This window comes from Branchiostoma lanceolatum, chromosome 8 (assembly GCF_035083965.1).
Source record: "Branchiostoma lanceolatum isolate klBraLanc5 chromosome 8, klBraLanc5.hap2, whole genome shotgun sequence".
Lineage (NCBI taxonomy): Eukaryota > Metazoa > Chordata > Leptocardii > Amphioxiformes > Branchiostomatidae > Branchiostoma > Branchiostoma lanceolatum.
In genome coordinates this window covers 17,834,719-17,855,186 of record NC_089729.1, presented here as the reverse complement: position 1 = coordinate 17,855,186, position 20,468 = coordinate 17,834,719, and the positions used below count along the sequence as shown (strand labels likewise).

General features: G+C 42.7%; 2 protein-coding genes across 23 annotated transcripts in view; one reads left to right on the top strand and one right to left on the bottom strand.

Annotated features, from left to right (window-relative positions):
• Positions 1-16,972, top strand: part of LOC136440027 (tenascin-X-like) — an 89,524-nt gene extending 72,552 nt beyond the window's left edge. For 18 of the 22 annotated variants that reach the window (XM_066435782.1, XM_066435777.1, XM_066435787.1 and 15 more), the window contains 15 exons: positions 94-168; positions 525-650; positions 1,193-1,456; positions 2,078-2,344; positions 3,074-4,018; positions 5,888-5,986; positions 6,233-6,286; positions 7,077-7,349; positions 7,670-7,936; positions 8,450-8,698; positions 9,188-9,451; positions 10,142-10,405; positions 11,796-12,062; positions 12,505-12,780; positions 16,619-16,972. In XM_066435782.1, the coding sequence (XP_066291879.1) occupies positions 94-168; positions 525-650; positions 1,193-1,456; positions 2,078-2,344; positions 3,074-4,018; positions 5,888-5,986; positions 6,233-6,286; positions 7,077-7,349; positions 7,670-7,936; positions 8,450-8,698; positions 9,188-9,451; positions 10,142-10,405; positions 11,796-12,062; positions 12,505-12,780; positions 16,619-16,938 (4,010 nt within the window). In that variant the 3' untranslated portion in view covers positions 16,939-16,972. Of the gene's footprint in view, positions 1-93; positions 169-524; positions 651-1,192; positions 1,457-2,077; positions 2,345-3,073; positions 4,019-5,887; positions 5,987-6,232; positions 6,287-7,076; positions 7,350-7,669; positions 7,937-8,449; positions 8,699-9,187; positions 9,452-10,141; positions 10,406-11,795; positions 12,063-12,504; positions 12,781-13,206; positions 15,795-16,618 lie in introns of those variants that run through there. The other 4 variants (XM_066435772.1, XM_066435775.1, XM_066435779.1 and 1 more) reach the window with 4 other exon arrangements.
• Positions 1-20,468, bottom strand: part of LOC136440051 (rRNA methyltransferase 2, mitochondrial-like) — a 217,257-nt gene that overhangs the window by 111,244 nt on the left and 85,545 nt on the right. The gene's annotated exons all lie outside the window — the stretch shown is intronic.

Below are 20,468 nucleotides of genomic sequence, written 5' to 3'. Positions count from 1 at the left end.
TTGCTTAACAACTTCTTTGTCTTAAGGTGGAGTGTGAACAGAACGGTTTTGTTTACAGCTTGTTCTAATATGACTCTATTTGTCCTTTATCAGCGGAAAAGCCAACAGTCGGAGAAAAACTGGAAGAAAGGCCGACAACATTAGAAGCAGTAGAGGAGTTGATGGGAGGTATATCATTTTGTGTGAATAATTGACATTTCCAAGCAATGTTACGGATCACTTTTCGTGTTGCCAAATATTTGAGTGATACCATTGAGGAGATGACAATGCGCACAGTGTAAAATTGGGAATAGTGTGTGTTGTATGTCTACTGTTTTGACGTACAACTTTAGTGTCGCTGAACTAGCGCGAAGAATCTCTCTCTTTGCTTTTATTGTGTCTTGTAATCATAACCGCCGAAGTGTTTTAAACGTCGGCATGTTTCGTTGTGTTTCTATATCTGTGTTGTGTTACGTTACTCTATTTTGTGTGACTTTTTGTTTCATGTTTCGTTTCCTATCTGTGTTCAATGTGTTTGTTCAAAGCTGTCGAGGTCCCCGGACCCGGCGCGGTTCCAAAAGGCAAGAAAGAACAACCCCGGGAAGGTATACCGGAGGGCGAGTCCGCTAAACCCGAGGCTGCTGTTGCTAAACCGAAAGAAGCCGCTAAAGGTATTAAAGGAGAGTGCAAATTGTCGTCGCTCAAACCCATTTTGTGTGTCTGTTGTATGTATGTACTGCATAGCGATAGTTTGCAAATGCAGTGATCATGTGTGATCACACATCTACATCTACATTGGGTTACCCCCAAGTAACCCCTTCAGGGGCAAAGTAGGGGGGGGGGGGGGTTGAAGTCCCGGGCTAAGGCGGGCAAGCCTCCAGCCTGGCACGGAACGACTCAACGGTGGGAGCCGTCGCAACCGTGCCAGGCAGGGTATTCCACTGTGGGATGGTACGGGGAAAGAAAGAGTGTTTATATGTATCGGTTCTTGGGTGGATGGTGTAAAACTTGAGGCCGTGGCTCCCCCGGGTGCGCCCCTGGGCTGGTTTCAGCAAACTGTAAGTGTCTATATTAATCTACATCTCATCGGATCTGCCAGTATAGTACCAAGATGCCTGTTCTGTCAGTGACACTTAGTAGTTTAAAATAGCTTTAACCCAGAGGAAACCTCTCCCAGCTTTTGTTTTGTCCCTCTCCTGTACCCTGTGTGTAGCGCTCCCATCTCCTGCCGACGTGAGGGTGAACCATGTCACAGAGTCCGGCATGTCGCTAGGCTGGTCGCCTGTCCCCGGCGCCGCTCGGTACGAAGTCGCCGTTCAAACAGAAGGAATAGAACTCCTCACGGGAAAGACGACGAACGTAGAGTACCAGATAGACGGTCTAAAACCGAGCAAGAAGTATCATTACAGTGTAACTGCCATTGGAGCTGACGGAACCAGAAGTGCCCCCAGCAAAACATTCCATCAAATCACTAAAGGTAAACATGGTGAAGGATCATCGCGTGTGAGAGGTAGCATATAGGTGTAACAATGGTGGTGTACATTCCTTACATATTGCTTCTGGAGAAGTGCTCATCTGGGCGCTAGATACATCAATTTTATATGTATTTTTCACAGGAGCTGCAACTAAGACCCAGCGTACCACGTACATCTCGCGTTCAAATCTGTCTGGGCAAGACCCATATAAGATCCATTTTGTTCTTACCCGTGCAGACATCCATAGCTTCTAGAAATTCTGATGTCTTGCGTTGCAAACTTGTTATCGTTTGGAAAAATCCTGAACTTGCTCCCTGTGTAGCTTGTAGTGAGTGTGTGCTGTAGCCAGAAGCTGTAGACGTTTTCATTACTGTACTAACTTCAATTTCCCCACTGACCCTCCTTCAATTCCCAGTACGCTTGCACATGAGAAGTTGTATGGAAAGTTAAAATACTGGTGGAAAAAAAATCAATAAATTGTTGGTTTCAAACATTGGGGTCTGTGATGATAATCAAGTATTGCAGAGAGAAGGATTCGAACTTTGATGCACCGGTGACTGGAGAAGGAATCGTGTCACAGCTTGTTACTCCGGCAGAATAATCACAACAACTTCCCTTTCCAGCGTTGTCCACACCTGGTGGCATCAAGCCGTCGTCGCTGACAGAGACCGGCGCCACCATCGCATGGAAGCCCGTCTCCGGTGCCACCAACTACACCGTGTCGGTGACCCCAGCCCACGGTAGGGTCGTCGAGAGCAGCGGCGGGGCGGCGGGGGCCGAGAGACGGCTGACCGACCTCCAGCCGAACACTGAGTACACGGTGTCCATCGCCGCCGAGGGAGTCAAGGGAACCAGTGCCACCTCTACACCAATTGTGTTAAAGACCAAAGGTAGATATACCACTTGTGAGGTGATACTGAATTCAAGACAATCCATTCTGTCCATTAGTTGAGTTGCGTTCCAAGGAGTGCTGCGTACCTAAATGAAACATAAGGTACAGGTACAGGTACCGGTACAGAGGTCTAGGTACAGGTCCGGACCTGTACCTGTACCTGTACCTGAACTTCTTCAATAATGACAGAAACATAGATAAACTGTTTTCGACTTGTCAGTATCTTTATACAAAGAAGAAAGAACATAACTAGGTTTCCTACCGCCAAACTCCCTTGGCCTTGCTGTCAAAACTCCCGGCCTGCCTGAATGATCTGTTGCATATTAGTTACGCTGTTCCAAGGTGTCACTTTGGTCATGTTTGGTGTTGCATGAGGCCATGAGATCAGGACATCAGTCACAAAATAAGCACATACTTGGTGTAAATTTATATCGGTACAGTACCGGTACTTCATGATTCGGTATTTTGGACCGACCTAATCAATTTTTACGGTACAGAACCGGTACACAGTACCGGTATATACGCAGCACTAGTTACAAGTGTCATACCTACATGTACATACTCTACCTGTTAAACAGGTGCATGTGTGGATTTTATGTTAGAAGACCATCTACAATCGACATAACATGAGACATATGGTAAAATGTAACGGATTCTACTATCACATTTGTTTAAGCATTTTTGACGGTTTTTAAAGCACATCATGTTTTCTCTACATTCTCCGCAGATGACGAAGAAAGGAAACGGCGAGAAGCTGAAGAGCTCAGGCAAAAGCAACACAAAGAGGAAGAAGAACGAAAACAACAAGTGCTCCTGAAACAGCAGAAAGAGGAGGATCAGAAACAACAGGCCCTTCTCGAGAAGCAACGGAAGGAGGAAGAACAAAGAAAACAACAAGATCTTCTTGACAAACAGCGAAGAGAAAAAGAGGAAAATGAGCTTCTCGAAAAGCAAAGAAGAGAAGCAGAAGAAGAAAAAAGGAGACAGCAGAATCTTCTTGAGAAACAACGCCAAGAAGAAGAAGACAATAAACGGAAAGAACTCGCTGAGAAGGAGAGACTAGCAGAAGAAGAAAGAAAACAACAGGAGCTTCTCGAAAAACAACGCAAAGAAGAAGACAAGAAACAAAAAGAGCTCGCTGAAAAGAGACAAGCAGAAGAACAGAGAAAAGAACAGGAGCTTCTCGACAAACAGCGCCAAGACGAGGAGAAAGCCCGTAACGAGAAAGAACTCCTCGAGAAACAGCGCAAACTTGAAGACGAGAAGAAACAAAAGGAACTTCAAGAAAAACAGAGCAAGGAGGAGGACCAAAAGAAACAGCTGGAAAAGCAGCGCAAAGAGGAAGAAGATCGCAAACAAAAATCTCTCCTCGAAAAGAAGCGCAAAGACGAGGAGGAGCGAAAACAAAAGGAACTTCTAGAAAAACAAAAGAAGGAAGAAGGGGAGAAAAAACGAAAGGAACTCGAGAAGAAAAAGTTGGAAGACGAAAAGAAACAAAAAGAACAAGAAGAAGAGCGTAAAAAGAAAGAAATTCTCGACAAGAAAAAGAAGGAAGAAGAACTAAAGCAAAAAGAGCTCCTCGAGAAAAAGAAGAAAGAAGAAGAAGATCAGAAAAAGAAACAGCTCCTCGAAAAGAAGAAGAAAGATGAAGAGGCCGCTGCAACTGCTCCAGGTAAGTCTTTTTTCTTTTAAGAAAAAATAAAAAAATAAAATTATTAAAAATATAACTATTGCAGAATATTGATATATAAAAAAAATGTTGATATATAAAAAATATAAAAATTATTCTAAAACAATTAATGAAAAGAATTATTAGAAATATAACTACTGGAGAATGTTGATATATGATTGTGTAGTTGAAAGATGCAGTTCTGCGTTTCCTGCATCAATATTACTCTCTATTCATAATAACCTGTGTTAAAAGTGCTCGTTTTCGTTTGTCAGAGTATACTGTACTAACACTGTCTGTACCTGTCCATGTGTCGTTATCGTCTGTATAAAACAGAGGAGAAAGTAAAGAAAATCCCCGCCTGGTTAAAGCGCAGACAGGAGGAGGAACAGAGGAAGAAAGAGGAGGAAGAAAAAGCCAAAGCACGGCCTGGTGTGTGTCTCGGTCAATGCGTGCTTGTGTTTCACAAAATTGTCTCTCGTCAACATAGTCCAGTAGAAGTATCGACGGTTCAACGTTTCTGCTCTGGCTTTGTACTATGTCTTTTATGTTTTGCATTCAGGAGAAAAGAAGGTTCCCGCCTGGATGAAAAAAAGACAAGAAGAGGAGGAAAAGAGAAAGAAAGAGGAAGAAGAGAAAGCCAAGGCCTCTCCTGGTAGTGTAGCATGAAATGAAACATATTGCTTTTTTTCAAATTCACAACGTCTAAGTTTTCATGTTGCCATGACTGTGATGAAGCTGAGATGCAGAGGAGAACATTATCCTATTTTTATATCTTTAGCAGAAAAGAAAGTTCCCGCCTGGAAACAAAGACAACAAGAAGAAGAGGAAAAGAAAAAGGAGGCTGAGGAAAAAGCCAAAGCTCCTGGTAGTGACCTTGTTACATAAGCATTTTATATCAAACGTATTGCTTTTTTCCCTATTCATAATTCAATGTTATAACCCAAGATATGATGGATTGGAGACAAGCATTCAAAACATTTTTATTGTATCTTGAGCAGAAAAGAAAGTTCCCGCCTGGAAACAAAAACAACAAGAAGAGGAAAAGAAAAAGAAGGAAGCTGAGGAAAAAGCCAAAGCTCCTGGTAGTGACCTTGCTATCTTAAATCAAAGTTATTGGTCTTTTCATATTCACAACGAATAATTTCCCATATGATGGAGACAATGATTCTAACCTCCTTATTTTATCATCAGCAGAAAAGAAAGCACCAGCCTGGCGACAAAAACAACAAGAGGCGGAAAAGAAAAAGAAAGAAGCTGAGGAGAAAGCCAAAGTTCCTCTTGGTACTGACCTTATTTTAACGGACTGACTGTTACTTTTTTTTTCCTTTTCACTTGTCTCTTTGTGTTTCTGTTTTAACCCTGTATGTGTCTAAAGCTCTGTGTCTGTTTGTCTTTGGAATAAAGCAAAGAAAGTTCCTCCCGAAGAAAAGAAGCCCTCTGTTCCCGGGAAACCTGCCGCTCCTCCGGCAGAAAAGAAGGCTCCTTCCTCAGAAAAGAAACTTCTGCTAGTCGAACAGGAAGAAAAGAAGCGTGAAGAAGAAGAACAGCAAGCAGAGGCGGAGAAACTAGTTGTCGAGCCTCCTCTAGGTATTTGTTACTAACTGAGTTGACGACATGTACAGTGTGCTTTTGTGTTATCCTTTGGCCGCTTTTCATGGCGATCTTTGGATGCTACAAGGAACGCATTGCTTGCTAAATGTTCATTGTACTAACTACCTCGTGCTCAGCCACGTGTCATCACTCATCTCGGTTTTCCTTGCAGGGTTTGCTGAAGCACGGAATCTACGGAAAGCATGGAATCATACCTTTGGAACATTCACTTTTGTCGTACATTCAAATATCTTAATCGATTCGCACTGTCATTTTCAGAAGAGGTTGAAGAGGAGGAAGAGCCGGAAGAATTCTCAACAGGAATCTCGGCCTTTGCCGAAGCACGGCAAGCAGCTAAGGAGCAACAGTCTATCGAAGGTAAATCTTAAACGTTTCTTCTGACTTTCCAGTTATCTGGAGTGATCATAATTTTTGGTGAAGTCTCTTTGTAGAGTTTCGTAACTGGATACGTTACCAGATCAAACGGCACAGGAGCGCCGCCTATCAGTTTTACTGCATGCAGCACCGCCACATGTCTGTGTGTCATGGAACATAGCAAAGCCACGGATTCTAGTCGTTATGGTAACGTGTTGTAGCCCAATTAACGCTGCTGTCTTCCAACAGTCCGAGCTGCTCCTGTGGTTACAATCGATGCTTCAGCATACGCAGCCATGGCAGGTGGGTTATATTGTTACACTTCATATACAAGTATGCACTTTGTCGTTCTTCATTTGGTATCAAAAGAAATCTTATGGTTCTAGATCGGTAAATTAAGCATTTTGATACTTGGCATTGAAACTACATTATCTACCGGATAAGATGAGGAGAGGCCTAATTGATATGAAATGTAGGCATTGTAACATGTTTTTCGGCACAGTTGGTAACTTAGCAACCGTACATGATGACGTCGCATAATAGGCACCATGACACATAATAGCTCCATTTGGAATAATCAAAGTCACAACTAGCTTAAAGGCACCCAGAGCATTTTATGAGGCTTGAAAACTGGAAATATTCTAGTTGCTGTAATCTTTATGAAATTGACATGTAATGCCACTGTCTACCACATTTGCGTACGGATTTCTTATCAAAAGTGCTCAAAAGCGGTACAAAAATAAGCTACTTGGTGATCTTTTAGTTTCACGCGCCTAGTGTAAATAGACCGTCAAAACGTAGAAATGCAAAATTAAAACATAAAAATGCAAATGCAGTCACTCTCTCATTGGTCGAACCGCTTATTGTGATGGACAGTCAGGATCAGTCTATTAGGGCTTGGATTTTCTATCAGTTCTCACCACACAACGAAATCGTATCTTTGCTCCTTTAATGTCGATATGTAATGGTATAGTGTTATTGAAACTCACTATGTGTAGGAATGACTAGAAATTTGACTTTTTTTACTCAAGTTTCAAGCCTCATAAAATGCTCTGGGTGCCTTTAACGCTGTGTTTTTTGCTCACATCACCAGTTGCACACCACCCTACCTCCGTAAGGACGTCTATGGTACAAGACCGCACCCTCATGCTGAACTGGGACCCAGTGGTCGGCGCCGAGGATTATGACGTCACCTTCGAACCGTGTGGTGACGCCGAAGTGTTCCTGACTGACTACGGTCCTGTCGCCCCCATGCGGAAGATCAGGGGACTGAAGCCCTGTAAAACATACAAGATCACCGTCGCGGCCAAGAAGGCCAACAAGGAGAGAACAAAGGAAAGTGAAGTTATCAAGGTCACGACTAAAGGTGAATGAAACTCGTTATCAGTAGATTGTTCGAGTGGACTTAGACATTTTATTGAATTTATTTGCTCCCTCGAACGCAATAGACCTTTGTAGTTGACATTTTCGATCTCAGCTATAAGAAAAAAACGCTGTGCGCTGCGAGATTGCTCCTCAGATCAATGGCAGACATCACACAGATCTTTAAGGAAATATTACCTCACAAGCCAATAGTATGTACATAACTTATCTTGAACGTGGGAAAGCTGATGGACAGAGCAACAGAGCAACCAGGTATTTATTATAAGTTATATATTTCCTAACTCTTCTTGATTTGATTTCAAGCTCTTCCCACGCCTTCTGAATTCCGCGCCATCCGATGTCTGGACAACAAAGTCCTGTTTGGTTTCGACGCCGTCTATGGAGCCACCAGCTACATCGTGGGTACTGACTCCAAGGAGGGTGTCTCTAGAGTCACCAGGATAGACTACGACCGTGTAGAGGTGGAGATCACTGACCTCCTCCCGGCTAAAGAGTACCAGGTCACCGTCACGGCGCAGGGGCCGAAGGGTGTGAGCGCTCCGTCTAAATACTTCACCATCGGAACGAAGGGTAAGGCAGCTAAGTCTTCTGTAGGTCCTGGAAAATCAGCATGGTATCCAAATCTATTATAGCTCGACTTTACGGAGAGGAGACTCGGGAGTTATAATAGGCGTGGATACCAGCTACTGGAAAATACGTTTACTCGAGTCGCTTAAATGGCGTCTTGATTATGCTAGGGTCACATTTACCGACCGGGGCCCGGACGGGCTATTTTCGGAAACAAAAAATAAAGTGCATATCAATATATATGCACAAGCTATGCTCTTAGATAATTTTTGATACATTTTGTGTTTTTATTTGTCTTTTATATCATACTTTTCGTTCCAAAGACTGCCCGGCCGGGCCCCAGATTGGCAATGTGACCCAAGCATTACTTGTCTGAATCATTCCTACATCCTGATGAATGTGTATTATCGTGATGTTTTTATCGTGAGTTCTGTGTTAGCTTGGTAGTTGTGATTGTATGGGGAGTAAAGTTGTGTTATAACTGTAGGAGTAACACTTCATGTGTCTTTTTTTCAGTGATAACCGAGCCTGAGGATCTGGTCGCTAAGGCGGACTCGGAGAACGACATGACCGTAACGTGGTCACACGTGAAAGGGGCAACAGACTACGAGTTCCTCATCACCCCTGAAGGCAAGGTTAGGGAGGCTGGCTCGACTACCCGGAAGGTCTCCGGCCTTAAGCCGGGGGTTGAGTACAGGATCTCCGTCGCCGCGAAGAAAGGCGAGCTGGTGGGCTCATCAGCGATCACCAGGAGCTTTACCAAAGGTACCACCAGAGGGTCTATTTGTGCTGTACATCACTGCATGTGGTGTGTTTCCTCGAACTCTCTCTCTTCTCTTGGCTTCCGCGTTGTTTGTTAACGGTATGCTAAATAGCTATCACTGTTGCACAACGTATATATACATTGGCTCTTCGTGTCGGTGAGGGCGTTCCAGAGTTTGCATTGCATACTGGTACGGCCAACGAATGCGGCCATCCAACTTGGACAGGACGTCGGATCTGTTCTGCCTCCTGCCTGCTGATGGATGGTGGAGGGAGTGGTGGCAGTCCTAAGGCAATCTGTCATCACTATACCCTGCCTTCTTGTTCACGTCAAGGGCTCAACTCAAGAACAGTGTTTAAGAAATTCAACATTGCATGCTGAGTCCATCGACGCTTAACCGATCGTCCGTCAGGATGAAAAGGAGAAGAAGAAGAAATACATTGATGGAAGTTGAATTTATTTTCTGACTGAATGTTCTCATTATTTTGCAGCATTGGCGAGGCCTGATGGCATGCGCTGCGTGTCTGCCTCCGACACATCAGTGATAGTGGCCTGGAACCGTGTGCAGGGCGCCACCGGATATGACGTAGAGACGAGGCCTTCCGGAGGAACCGCCATCACGCCGAAGCTTCCCGGCGCTCCAGAGAGAGAAATCGCCGGTCTGAGGCCCGCTACGGAGTACGAGATTATCATCACAGGCAGGAGCTCTAGAGGGGACGGGCTGGCATCCAAACCACTCAAGATTAAAACTAAAGGTACGCACGTCTACAACAGGCTGTCAATTGTCATATCTATCTATGCAAGGGTAAAACCTCCTTGGTCTATCCTTGATAAAGCCTCCTTGGATGAAGCGAAAGGAAATGCTATAATTGCAAAATTTCCATCACAGGACTTAATTGTGTGTTTATTGGCCGTATTTGCAGGATATTGTGTGCAAGCTTAAGCCATGTTTTATTTGGACAAATACAAGATAATTCTACGACAATGTATTTCAAAAACAACATACACAGAAACTTGTATTCTATGTCCGTTTGAATTTACAACTAGATAGTTAGTTAAAATCCTCCCACACCATTATTGATGTATAGGGCGGGGCCCATCTCCGTTTCATAGCCGTGGGGCACACTGTGGTGCAATCACTGTAGCAGGGGGCTAGTCCACTGGCAGTGAAGTGTGTTTAACTTCCATGCTGTTTCAGAAGTATGTACCATTTTTATAAAGTCTTTGGTATGACTCAATGCGCCTCTTGTCCAGAGGTGTCCTACCTGGGGCTTGAACCCCATTCCTTCTGGTCCACGTAACTTGAACCAGATGTGGTGAGACACAGAAGCACAGACCACTACACCACAGGGACACCCCCACAACTAGTACTTAACTAGGTAGTACTGTTCTTGAATAAGTTGTATTGAGACGTACATAACTGTGATACTCACTGTATTCCACAGCATTCGGTGCTGTCTCCAGCATCCGGGTGACCGATTGCACCGACACAAAAGCGCTCATCCGATGGTCCCCTGTGAACGGCGCGACGTCGTACGACGTCAAACTTGACCCGTCTGAGGGGAGGATACGTCAGACGAACGGTTCTCAGAGCCCTGAGAGAGAGGTGACCGGCCTAGTACCCAACAAGGAGTACAGCGTCACCATCATACCGAAGAGCGCCAGTGGAGAGGGGTCTGCCAACAAACCTTTCTCCTTCACTACCATGGGTAAGTGCTTTCTGACAGAACTTCTCAATTCTCATCTAACACTCATCTAACACAGAATCGACGTTAACTTTTGTTTCTGGGCCTGTCCTTGGTGCTTAAAGGAGTCCTAAACTCCAGAAGGCAGTGTTATTTTCCATTAGATTATGTATCAATTAATACATAATCAGCCGATTTTTTTACAAAATTCTGCTAATGGTGAATTACACAAGGTGTGTTTTTTAAACCAATGTAAAACATACTAACCCCTGCAGACCCTACCCATGTTTTCCCTAAGCGTTAACACACATATTTGATCATGGATACTATCGGCATAAATGAGGGTGGTTAAGCACAAGAAGAGGGCAAATTGTTAATAAGATATGAAAGAACACATAGCAAGACGAGTTTTTCTTAACCACCCTGACATTCTTTTTGTAATCTAACTTTTGTCAGTCCTTGTCAGGCACATTGTATTGAGCCATAGGCTGAGGTTGTTTGGAGGGTCACCTGGGGAATTTGGTAGAATACTGAATGATTTTTTATGCGCACGGGACTAGTGGGTACTTAATCGCATACTGTAAAAAGTGTTCATGCTTATTTTCTAACATTATCATCTATTGGAAAATGACTCCCCCCTCTGGAATTTAGGACTCCTTTAAATGTCACCAGGCACTTAATCACACTCGGAGTTTCATAAATGGGTCTGTTCTTGGTGCTGAACACTCATCTAACTCAAAATCATGCCTACACCTTCAATCCTGGCTCTGTCATTGGTGCTTTAATGTCATCTTGCACATAAGCACACATAAACGTTTTAAGTGGGCCTGTCCTTGGTACTGAACAATCACCTAACACGGAATCAGGCCTAAACAGTCACTTCCGTCCCTGCCCTTGCTCCTAAAGTGTCATATGGCACCTAATCACACTCAAACTTTCATGATTAGACCTGTCCTTGGTGCTGAACAACCATCTAACACAGAACCTTGCCTTAACTTTCATTTTCGGCCCTGTTCTTGATGGAATTGTGGAATACATCCAGAACGCACCATCTTCCTCACATCAACGATATATAGTTTTTGTATTTACTTCAATTCACCACAAAACAAGGCTCATTGGGAGTCACTCATATGTTTTGTTTACACCCAATGGAATTGATTTGACAGATGTTTAGAATACATAATTTTATACATCTATCTCTAATTATACATTTATGATGCATAGTACATGATAATAAACCATTTTCCTTGAAAAGGCTTTCCAGTATCATGCATCCAGTGCTTACTTTAGACATTAGATAAGTTAACAAAACTTTGCTGGTTTTAACTCCATTTTGAACTTAATCATGTTACCAGTGAATTTGCCGAGATGTCGATTTGTACGACTCAACATATGTTCATTTCCTTTCCTTTAGCTCTGTCCACGCCAACCAATATCAAGGTGACTGAAATCACGGAAGAAGGCATGAGCCTAACCTGGGACGAGGTACCCGGTGCGTACGACTACACCGTGTGGATGGACCCTCCGGGAGCTACCATTATTGCGGGGTCAGGGGGTGACAGGGCACCCGAGAGGCACATCAGCCGGCTTAAGTCCAACAAAGAGTACTCCATCAGCATTGTGGCGGAGAGCCCGAGGGGGAACAGCTGTCGTAGCGACCCTGTGGAGGTGACTACAGAAGGTGAGTCACTGGTTTCATGGTGAAAAGTTTTATGTAGTACTAGAAAAAGCAATTGCCATCGAAGAGCAGAAACCTCCATAGGATTTTCATTCTCGTTATCTTGCATTAAAACATAATGAGGTGTATATTATGCAAATTAGAACCTAGTTTACATAATCAATGAGGAAAACTTATAGTTCGGCTGCGGGTAGTATAGTCGAGATACAGGTGTTGGGTAGCGGGGTACTGGCAACAAGTACCCCGCTACCCAATACATGTTAACAAACATATGGCAATGGGCCGTATAAAACAGTTCCCTGGTTTCACAACTACACTACTACTATCTGTCTGCATTTGCAACAACGCAAAATATCTCAACGAAGGTATGAGCTCGTGGAACTGTAGTTGCCATATTAACGGTGTTAGATATACTTGTTAACCCGGAGTGTTATTTTGTGTTCAGCCTTACATGGACCCACCGGACTGAAGACCACCAACATCACCCAGACCGGTATGCGGCTGACCTTCAACCCCGTTGCTAACGCCCGTGACTACGAGGTGATCCTGAGGCCGCGCCTCGGTACCGTGTTCCCGCCCGGCCGGGGCAACGACCCCACGCAGTCGGAGAGAATCATCGAGGATCTGAAGCCCAACACGGAGTACGACATCTCCGTTATTGCCATTACCCATAAGGGTGTCAAGAGCGAGGTCTCCAAGAGCATCAAGAGGAGGACCTATGGTAGGACAATTACTTTTGTTGCTGCTTTCGTTGAATATATTTCCTTTGATATCGCATTTCTCGTCGGTATTATCCGTAAACTACTCGATTTTTATGCCATTTTTGCTGCAATAGTAAGGATTCACTTTTTGTTTGTCCTTTTTCGAGTAAACTTTAACGCGCGACATATGTTCCTAATGGAGACTAGTATTTTGCGCTGTATAGGAGTTGTAAACTACAAATTTAGATGATGTTGGCAGCGTTCAGAAGCGTTCTGAAGAAGGTACAATAATTTATGATGGTCGACCATTTTACCCACCATACATCTAATAGTTGGAAATAACTGCTGAATGAATCGTTTTTAAATTAAGTGGGTGCTACCAGTCCTTCATGTTTGTCAAAACCAGTTGAAAGGGTCTGTTAGAGCCGTAGGTAATCCTTTGTTAGGAACCGGGCGGAGGAAGAGGAAGAGGAGGAGGAACAGCGAGAAGGACCGCCAGCGCCGGCGGGAGAGGAGGAGTGCTGCCCGGGAGAGCAAACGCAAGGGCCTGGCGCGGAGGAGGAGGGCAACCATCAAGAAGAAGTGGCGCAGGAGGAAGAAGAATGCCTTCCACAAGAAGCCTTGGCGCTTTGGGTGGCAATAGATACAGCTACTCGAGTTGCAGGAATAGAAATCAAAGATGATCTGACTTAGGTGGACACTTCTGTATGAAGACGTTTAGCCTTTCGCAAAACTTCAAAATTGAGAGGAAGAGGTTCTTAACAATTTGACACAACTTAATGCTACGAGGGGCTAGTGCGCAGGAGTAAAAAGGAAGACCTATTCTTTTATCCATGATATGGGGAAATGTAAAGAAAGGGGATTTGCCACAATGAATGGGGTGTAACTGTCGGTACAAATAAGAATCTCTACCTGCCTTTTCGTAGATGACAATGGCATGCATAGTATATATCGAGAGGAAGCATTTCCCTTGAATGTTTTGCACTTGGTATTTTTGCAGAGAACCGTAAGGAAAGGCTTTTATGGGTCGAGAATGAAAATAGAGTAAATTCTACGGAAACGAGTGCCCTTTTCAAGAACCTGTATAGTAGACTTGGACCGTACGTATGACAATCAGTGATACCCCCCTAAAGATTACTTTAAGGACATCCCAAATTTGACTGTATCAGGTGTTAGCTGTAAGATATTGGAGGGCTGTAAGTTGTCGATATCGGAGGCCTTCCTGTATATGTTGAGGGAACAAATAGAAAATATACGTGCTTTCCGTTCAAAGAATTTTCTTTTGCTGAATTTCTACGTAACCATTGAACTAACCAATCATTAACAAAAACTACTTAAACAATAGAAAATATGACGTCCACGGCAAGCTGTCTTAGCAGAGTACTAAAGGTGTTATGATTTTAATCACTTTATGTTTTGGACTTAACATTCTGAAGTTTCACTAATTCAACGTTTGCCATCAATGTTGTTTTTGTAGACAGTGTTTTGTCCATACTTTATGACGAGAAGTGACCTTGGAGTCAGTATAGTCGTAGAGTTTTGAAAAGCTATTATGTTGGGTCTGGCAACGTGTGACATTGGTACTGTGTGTGCTCTTTCTCATTGCTCATTGCATACTTCATAGGAACGTGTAGAAATGTTATAGAAGAAATCTTTATTCTTTCCATCTTAACTCATTGCAACCTCTTCAGACACCATACCAGCTTCTTATATATACCCATCTTCAGACAATATTTAGTGATAAATAATAGTTACGTCTAAGTGATGATTGCTGTAGCGTTGGTGTTTCTGTTCTAGTTTATTTTAAAGCTTTAAGTCTTACTTGTGTAATTTCCGTTAGGTTTAGTATTTGTAGTGTTAGTGTTTTAGGAAAGAATTTAGATGCATGACAATTATTAGTTTGTGGTGTACGTTAGCTACTAGAAGCTAAAAGCTGCTCTAGAGAACCATGCTGCTCTCCTAGAAACCTCATACTTAAGTAGTGTCGGTATCTTTTAAGTTAGTTCCTCAGCATTAAGTTCTAAGTAATATTCTAGCATTGCTGTTTGCTTATTTTGACATTTTGATGGACAAGGGTGAGTTATGTACTTACGTTCTATTGCTTGGACCATTCATGAACATATCTAGGGTCCGCCATTTTGGTCCGCCATTTTGGTTGAAGACTAGAATTCAGTGACAACCATGCGGCAATCTGTAGCTTGATACTGAAAATGAAGACAGCGACTTGCGAGAACAGTTGGTATGAGATAGCAGAGAACCAAAAATCGAAAGTTGACAACCTCAAACGATCGTTGCTGTACTGTGTTTACACATGACGTCACAGCTTATGAATGTGATTAACCAAACCTCCAACCAACATGGTGGCGTTTAAACAATTCTAACATATGCACGGAAATGATTTTGATATAAGAAATATGCAGGGAAAAAAGCAAGCATGTTGAGGTTATAGAAAGAAATTTTCCCTGACATTTTTCACGTAATGACTTCGCTCGTGTATTCTAGGGTCCGCCATTTTGGTCTGCCATTTTGGTTGATTAGCTATAGTCACGTGAGTGAAAATTACACAAACAAGTTGACTTGGGACTTTGTAACATTGCTACGAGATTCAACTGTTGCAACACCCAGAGTGGTTTGCATCTCTCCAGGAAAACTTGTACAGATTATGACAACTTTTCTGGATATGAAGATACTACTACTACTACATCAACATAGCTGTGCCAATCAATCAAGATAAAAGGGGGACGTGGTTGGTTGTCAACTTTCTATTGCTGCTAGGAGAAACAATTTTCCAATCACGAGGAATGCATTTCAGAAGGAGGCAGTTCCTCCTACCTCAGTGTGGAGTTTCCAATACGGGACCACTGTTTGGTGAGACAGCTAGACCGAGCTTTGTGTGGCCTAGGTGAAGAAAAGAGCTTAACTGGCAATCTGAACCTCCTCAAGTCAATTGTTCGAGCAGACAGCTACTGATATGAACGCTAGTCTTCATTGAGAGTTCCACCTGTCCAATTTGCTGTTGTGTATGAGTCAAGGATTAAATAAATTCTGCTGTGGGTTGTACACACTTGTTGTATGTTGATGAATACTATACTTTACCAGTACAAGTTATGTCACATTGCAAACAGCCTTGAACACTCGAAACACGAAAACACACGACAGTCGTCGATATTGCGTCTGTTTGTAAAATAGTGGAAACGTGTTCGTACAATGTTAACCATAGTCTATGTTAGTCCATACACTACACTATATCATATACAATCCTTTATGAAGGTAGAAATGGTAACGTTTCATACTAGTCAGTATTTTAAATTCACGTTTTGCAGGCAAGCCATGTAGCCATGTAATGCTAGGGTCACATTTCAAATCCGGGGTCCGGCCGGGCAGTCTTTGGGAACGAAAAGTATGATATAAAAGACAACACACAAAACGTGCCCAAAATTATTCAAGAGCATAGCTTGTGCAAATTTATTGACATACACTTTGATTTTTCGTTTCCGCAAACAGCCCGGCCGGGTCCCGGTTAGGAAATGTGACCCTAGCATAAGGTGGGTAAACTATCTCATATGTTTCTCCATTACTACTTCTGTCTATCGCCTACACAACATTTTGTTCAGTCTCCAGCTGTACCCTTCTTCCATCTTTTGCCTTATGATTTGGCACTGTGAAGTCTTGTGTCTACAAACATCCATTACACACCCAACTCCTCCACTGTCATGTACCTGTGTGTCTCCCTTCGCATCATGAACGCTGCCAACACTATGATTTCTCTTCCAACCTTTCGCATCACTTTTCTTTTCTGTTGTCGCTATGTCTGTTCTTCATGCTCTATCTCCAACTACTCCACCTCAACTCCTTTAGCGTTTCCTCCCCCGTCGGGAGTCACAGCTACCTCCACTACGGGCACGACCGTAACCCTTCAGTGGCCCGCCGTGCCCGGGGCGGATAACTACACGGTAGACACGTCGCCCCGGGGCGGTGAGACACACCGGACGGACAAAGGTGCCAACGCCCCCGAGCGTCTGGTCAAGGGACTGCAACCGGGAACAGTTTACGAATTCACGGTGACCGCAAAGGGCAAGGGAGGGCAGAGTCCACCTGGCGAGACATTCAAACACCGGACGAAAGGCAAGTGCTTTAACATAGAACCTTCATGGTTGATTTTAATGACGTCACGTTGACTACTAGTTCCATCCGCCATCTTTGTTGCTCTGAACAAGCTAAGAGGAATGACGTCATGCTTAAACAAATCTGTGAAATTTTGGTTGCTTCCGGTCTTGGCGTTTTCGATATAGAATGTGTATTTGAGAACTGGAGATTTAGGTTTTCTGACATAGGAAATATTTATGATTAGCACATAGCCATATGGCGTCGAACAATCAGAAGCCTCCATTGCCCATGTGTTATGACGCCATAACACACTCGTGATCATCATTCCTCCCATTATGTAGAGGGTGAGGTTATCTTTTTGTTAACATTCGTACAATGTTTATTTGTTCCCAAAAATGTTTACCATCTTAGAATAAATCAAATCTTTTGTAAGCATATGACAAAATAGAATAAACCATTTCAATACAAGTCAAATCTAAACGGGCGGAACTGTAAGTGGATCCGCCCACAGCATTGTCAGAAGGACACCCAGCAGGGAGGAATGATAATAGATGATAGATTTGAAAAAGATTGACATGCCAATATTGCAATGTTATTAGATATCATCTGTGGAAATGTTGGTTTAAAAAAAAGGAAATCTATCATCTTCTGTTCAAAAAGGTCAAATGTAAATGCATTCTTAATAGTATAAGGGATCTATGCGTCATACAGGAATTTTCTACTCTTATATGGGTCAGTTTGGATAGGCTATATGATAATGACGTTAATGACCCGCCTCTTCCTCGGTGTATATGGTGTCATAACGCCTGGCCATGTGCTATAACCACCGAATAAAACCACAGTGAGCGAAGCGAACGAGGTGGTTTTATTCGGTGGTTATAGCACATGACCAGGCGTTATGACACCATATATACCGAGTAAGAGGCGGGTCATTAACCCTTAATTAATGAGCTGCCCAAGGTAACGGTCGGCCATTTTGTTTTAGATCTGGTCTCACCGAAAGGTTTCGAGGCGTCCAATGTGACAGACAGCAGTATAGTCCTGTCCTGGACTCCTGTGAAGGGTGCCAACAAGTACACCGTCACCACTACCTCCTTCGAAAAGACAACAGACACGAGGTATTATTGATGTTATTCCACTACACGATTATGTACAAAAATGTGTATTTCACCTGAATAGATCGCATTGACTTCATGTGAGTTTTGTTCAAACGTCAAACTTAAAAATTCCATCGACTACTAGATACTCCACAAAGACCATCAAAAGAATCATCAATATATGGAGACATATTTTACTCGATTGTTCCTTATATGAAGATGAGCGCCAATCGCTGTTTAAGACAATAGGATTAGACAAGAAATGTACAAAAATGTCAAAGCAGGACACTTTTATATACCTGATGTCATGTAAGAACGAACAAATAGACAAAGTATGTAGTCATATTTCCAAATGTTTCAAAAAGAGAGAAGAAGCTACTCGGTGATCAACATTAGTTTAGCAATAGTCGACAGTTTGTCTATCGTTTAGTTTGTCAATATTAGAATGTAGCAGCTTATCAATTCATGTTTTGTATTATACTTCTATTAGACCACGTGTGGTCATCTGTGCATTTAGCCCTTCTGGGCAGGAATATGCAATAAAGACTATTATTATTATAACTCTACAGTTTAAAGTACGGCACTACGCACATGTACAATTATTACACGTACAAAAATCACAATAGGCAGAGCTACTGTCGGAGTACCTCTTATTCAAGGATGATGAAAGTCTATGAAAAAGAAGACCCCTGTCTTCACGCATATATTCAGGGGTGCCAAAGTATTCATACGAATTTTACGGAATTCATTCGAGTTTTACGGAATACATACGATCCATTACGAGAAACATACGAATTTTACGAAATACATATAATCCATTACTAAGAAACATACGAATTTTACGGAATTTATACGATCCATTACGCGGAATACATACGATCCTTACTGTTCGTTGGGTCACATGACATGACCGCCAAATTCAAGATGGCGGACTCGGGATAACCAGTTCTTCGTACGATATCTTGGCTTTTAAGAGCTTGATAGTGGCGTATCCCATCCGGCTAAACTTTAAAAATCTCAAGCTGTACTGAATTAAGACTGATGCAGACTTAGACCAACTAGGAGGAGTAGACAAAGCTAGATTCGGTGCTAGCGCGATGGCCAACAAATTAGTAAGGATCGTATGTATTCCGCGTAATGGATCGTATGTATTCCGTAAAACTCGAATGTTTCTGCGTAATGGATCGTATGTATTCCGTAAAATTCGTATGTTTCTCGTAATGGATCGTATGTATTCCGTAAAACTCGTATGAATTCCGTAAAATTCGTATGAATTCTTTGGCACCCCTGATATTGACGATTGCCTTCTTTTGTTTGCAGCACTGGGGAGGCAACTACTGAGATCAAGGGCCTGAAGGAAAGCACAGAATACACGTTCGTCGTCACGGCGGAAGGGCATCTCGGAAAAAGCGCCCCTAGCGCTCCATTTTCGTATACCACCCGAGGTGATCATGATCTTTATAAACCCACATTTAACATGTATGTTTGTATTGAGTTCGTGCTTGTCTAGTGTGTCAGCATTTCCTTCTGTTACCGTGTTTAAATCAATATCCTTTTTATATATGATGACTAGCTACTTAGAAAGATATTTTACGGGTCAAAATCTGTAATTTTATTTTTCCAACAAAGGCAGGTTGACTTGACTCCATGTGCAGTTGGTAGTCCCCAGACGAAGGACAATTTAGGAAAGCTTAGATATATCTTAGACATAAATACACATTGTGAAATATTAGGTTGCACGTAAATGGCAATTTTCATCTAAGCATTGATATCTTTAAAAAAATAAACTAAGGCACTCTCCTTTCAACATATTAGCATTTGACAATTTAGGAAAGTTGTCATCGACAATCTTAGACATAAATACACATTGTGAAATATTAGGCTGCATTTAAGGGGTTATATTTTCATCTAAGCATTGATATATTTTTAAGATATATAAACTAAGGCGCTGTCCTTTCTACATATTAGCATTTGTGTAGGTCACACACGACCTTAACAGTCTACACGTTTATACGCTTGTGTTGTATTTCCTCGCATCTAACCTAGTCCTTTTTGTCTCCCACCCCACCCCTTCTCCGTTACATCTGTAGCCAAACCTGGTACGTATTTTGTTTCATATTCTTGTGGTGTTTACCCCCGGTCATCTTTCGTTTGCGTAGCGGATGCCACCACTCCATATTTAGCGTGGCTACACGGGAGAAGTTGTTGTAGCTAAAAGTTTAGGTACTTATGAGGTCATGGCTTGTTAGCAGAATTTTAAGATGCCCTCAGTGATTACGGTCAGGGTAAGACTGACCGTCCCTGCTTCCGTGTCAATGTTATCATAAATATCTGTTACTCCTATTTACTAACATATTCTAGCTGATTCCCTGCAATACGATACGGACGGGGGCATATTTTTTGTCGTGCGGTGTGGGGACTTAGGTGCGGCTGAACTTGTTCTAGGGACTATGGTTACTATGAATAGGAACGAACTATGTAGAAAACAACAAAAAACACCACAT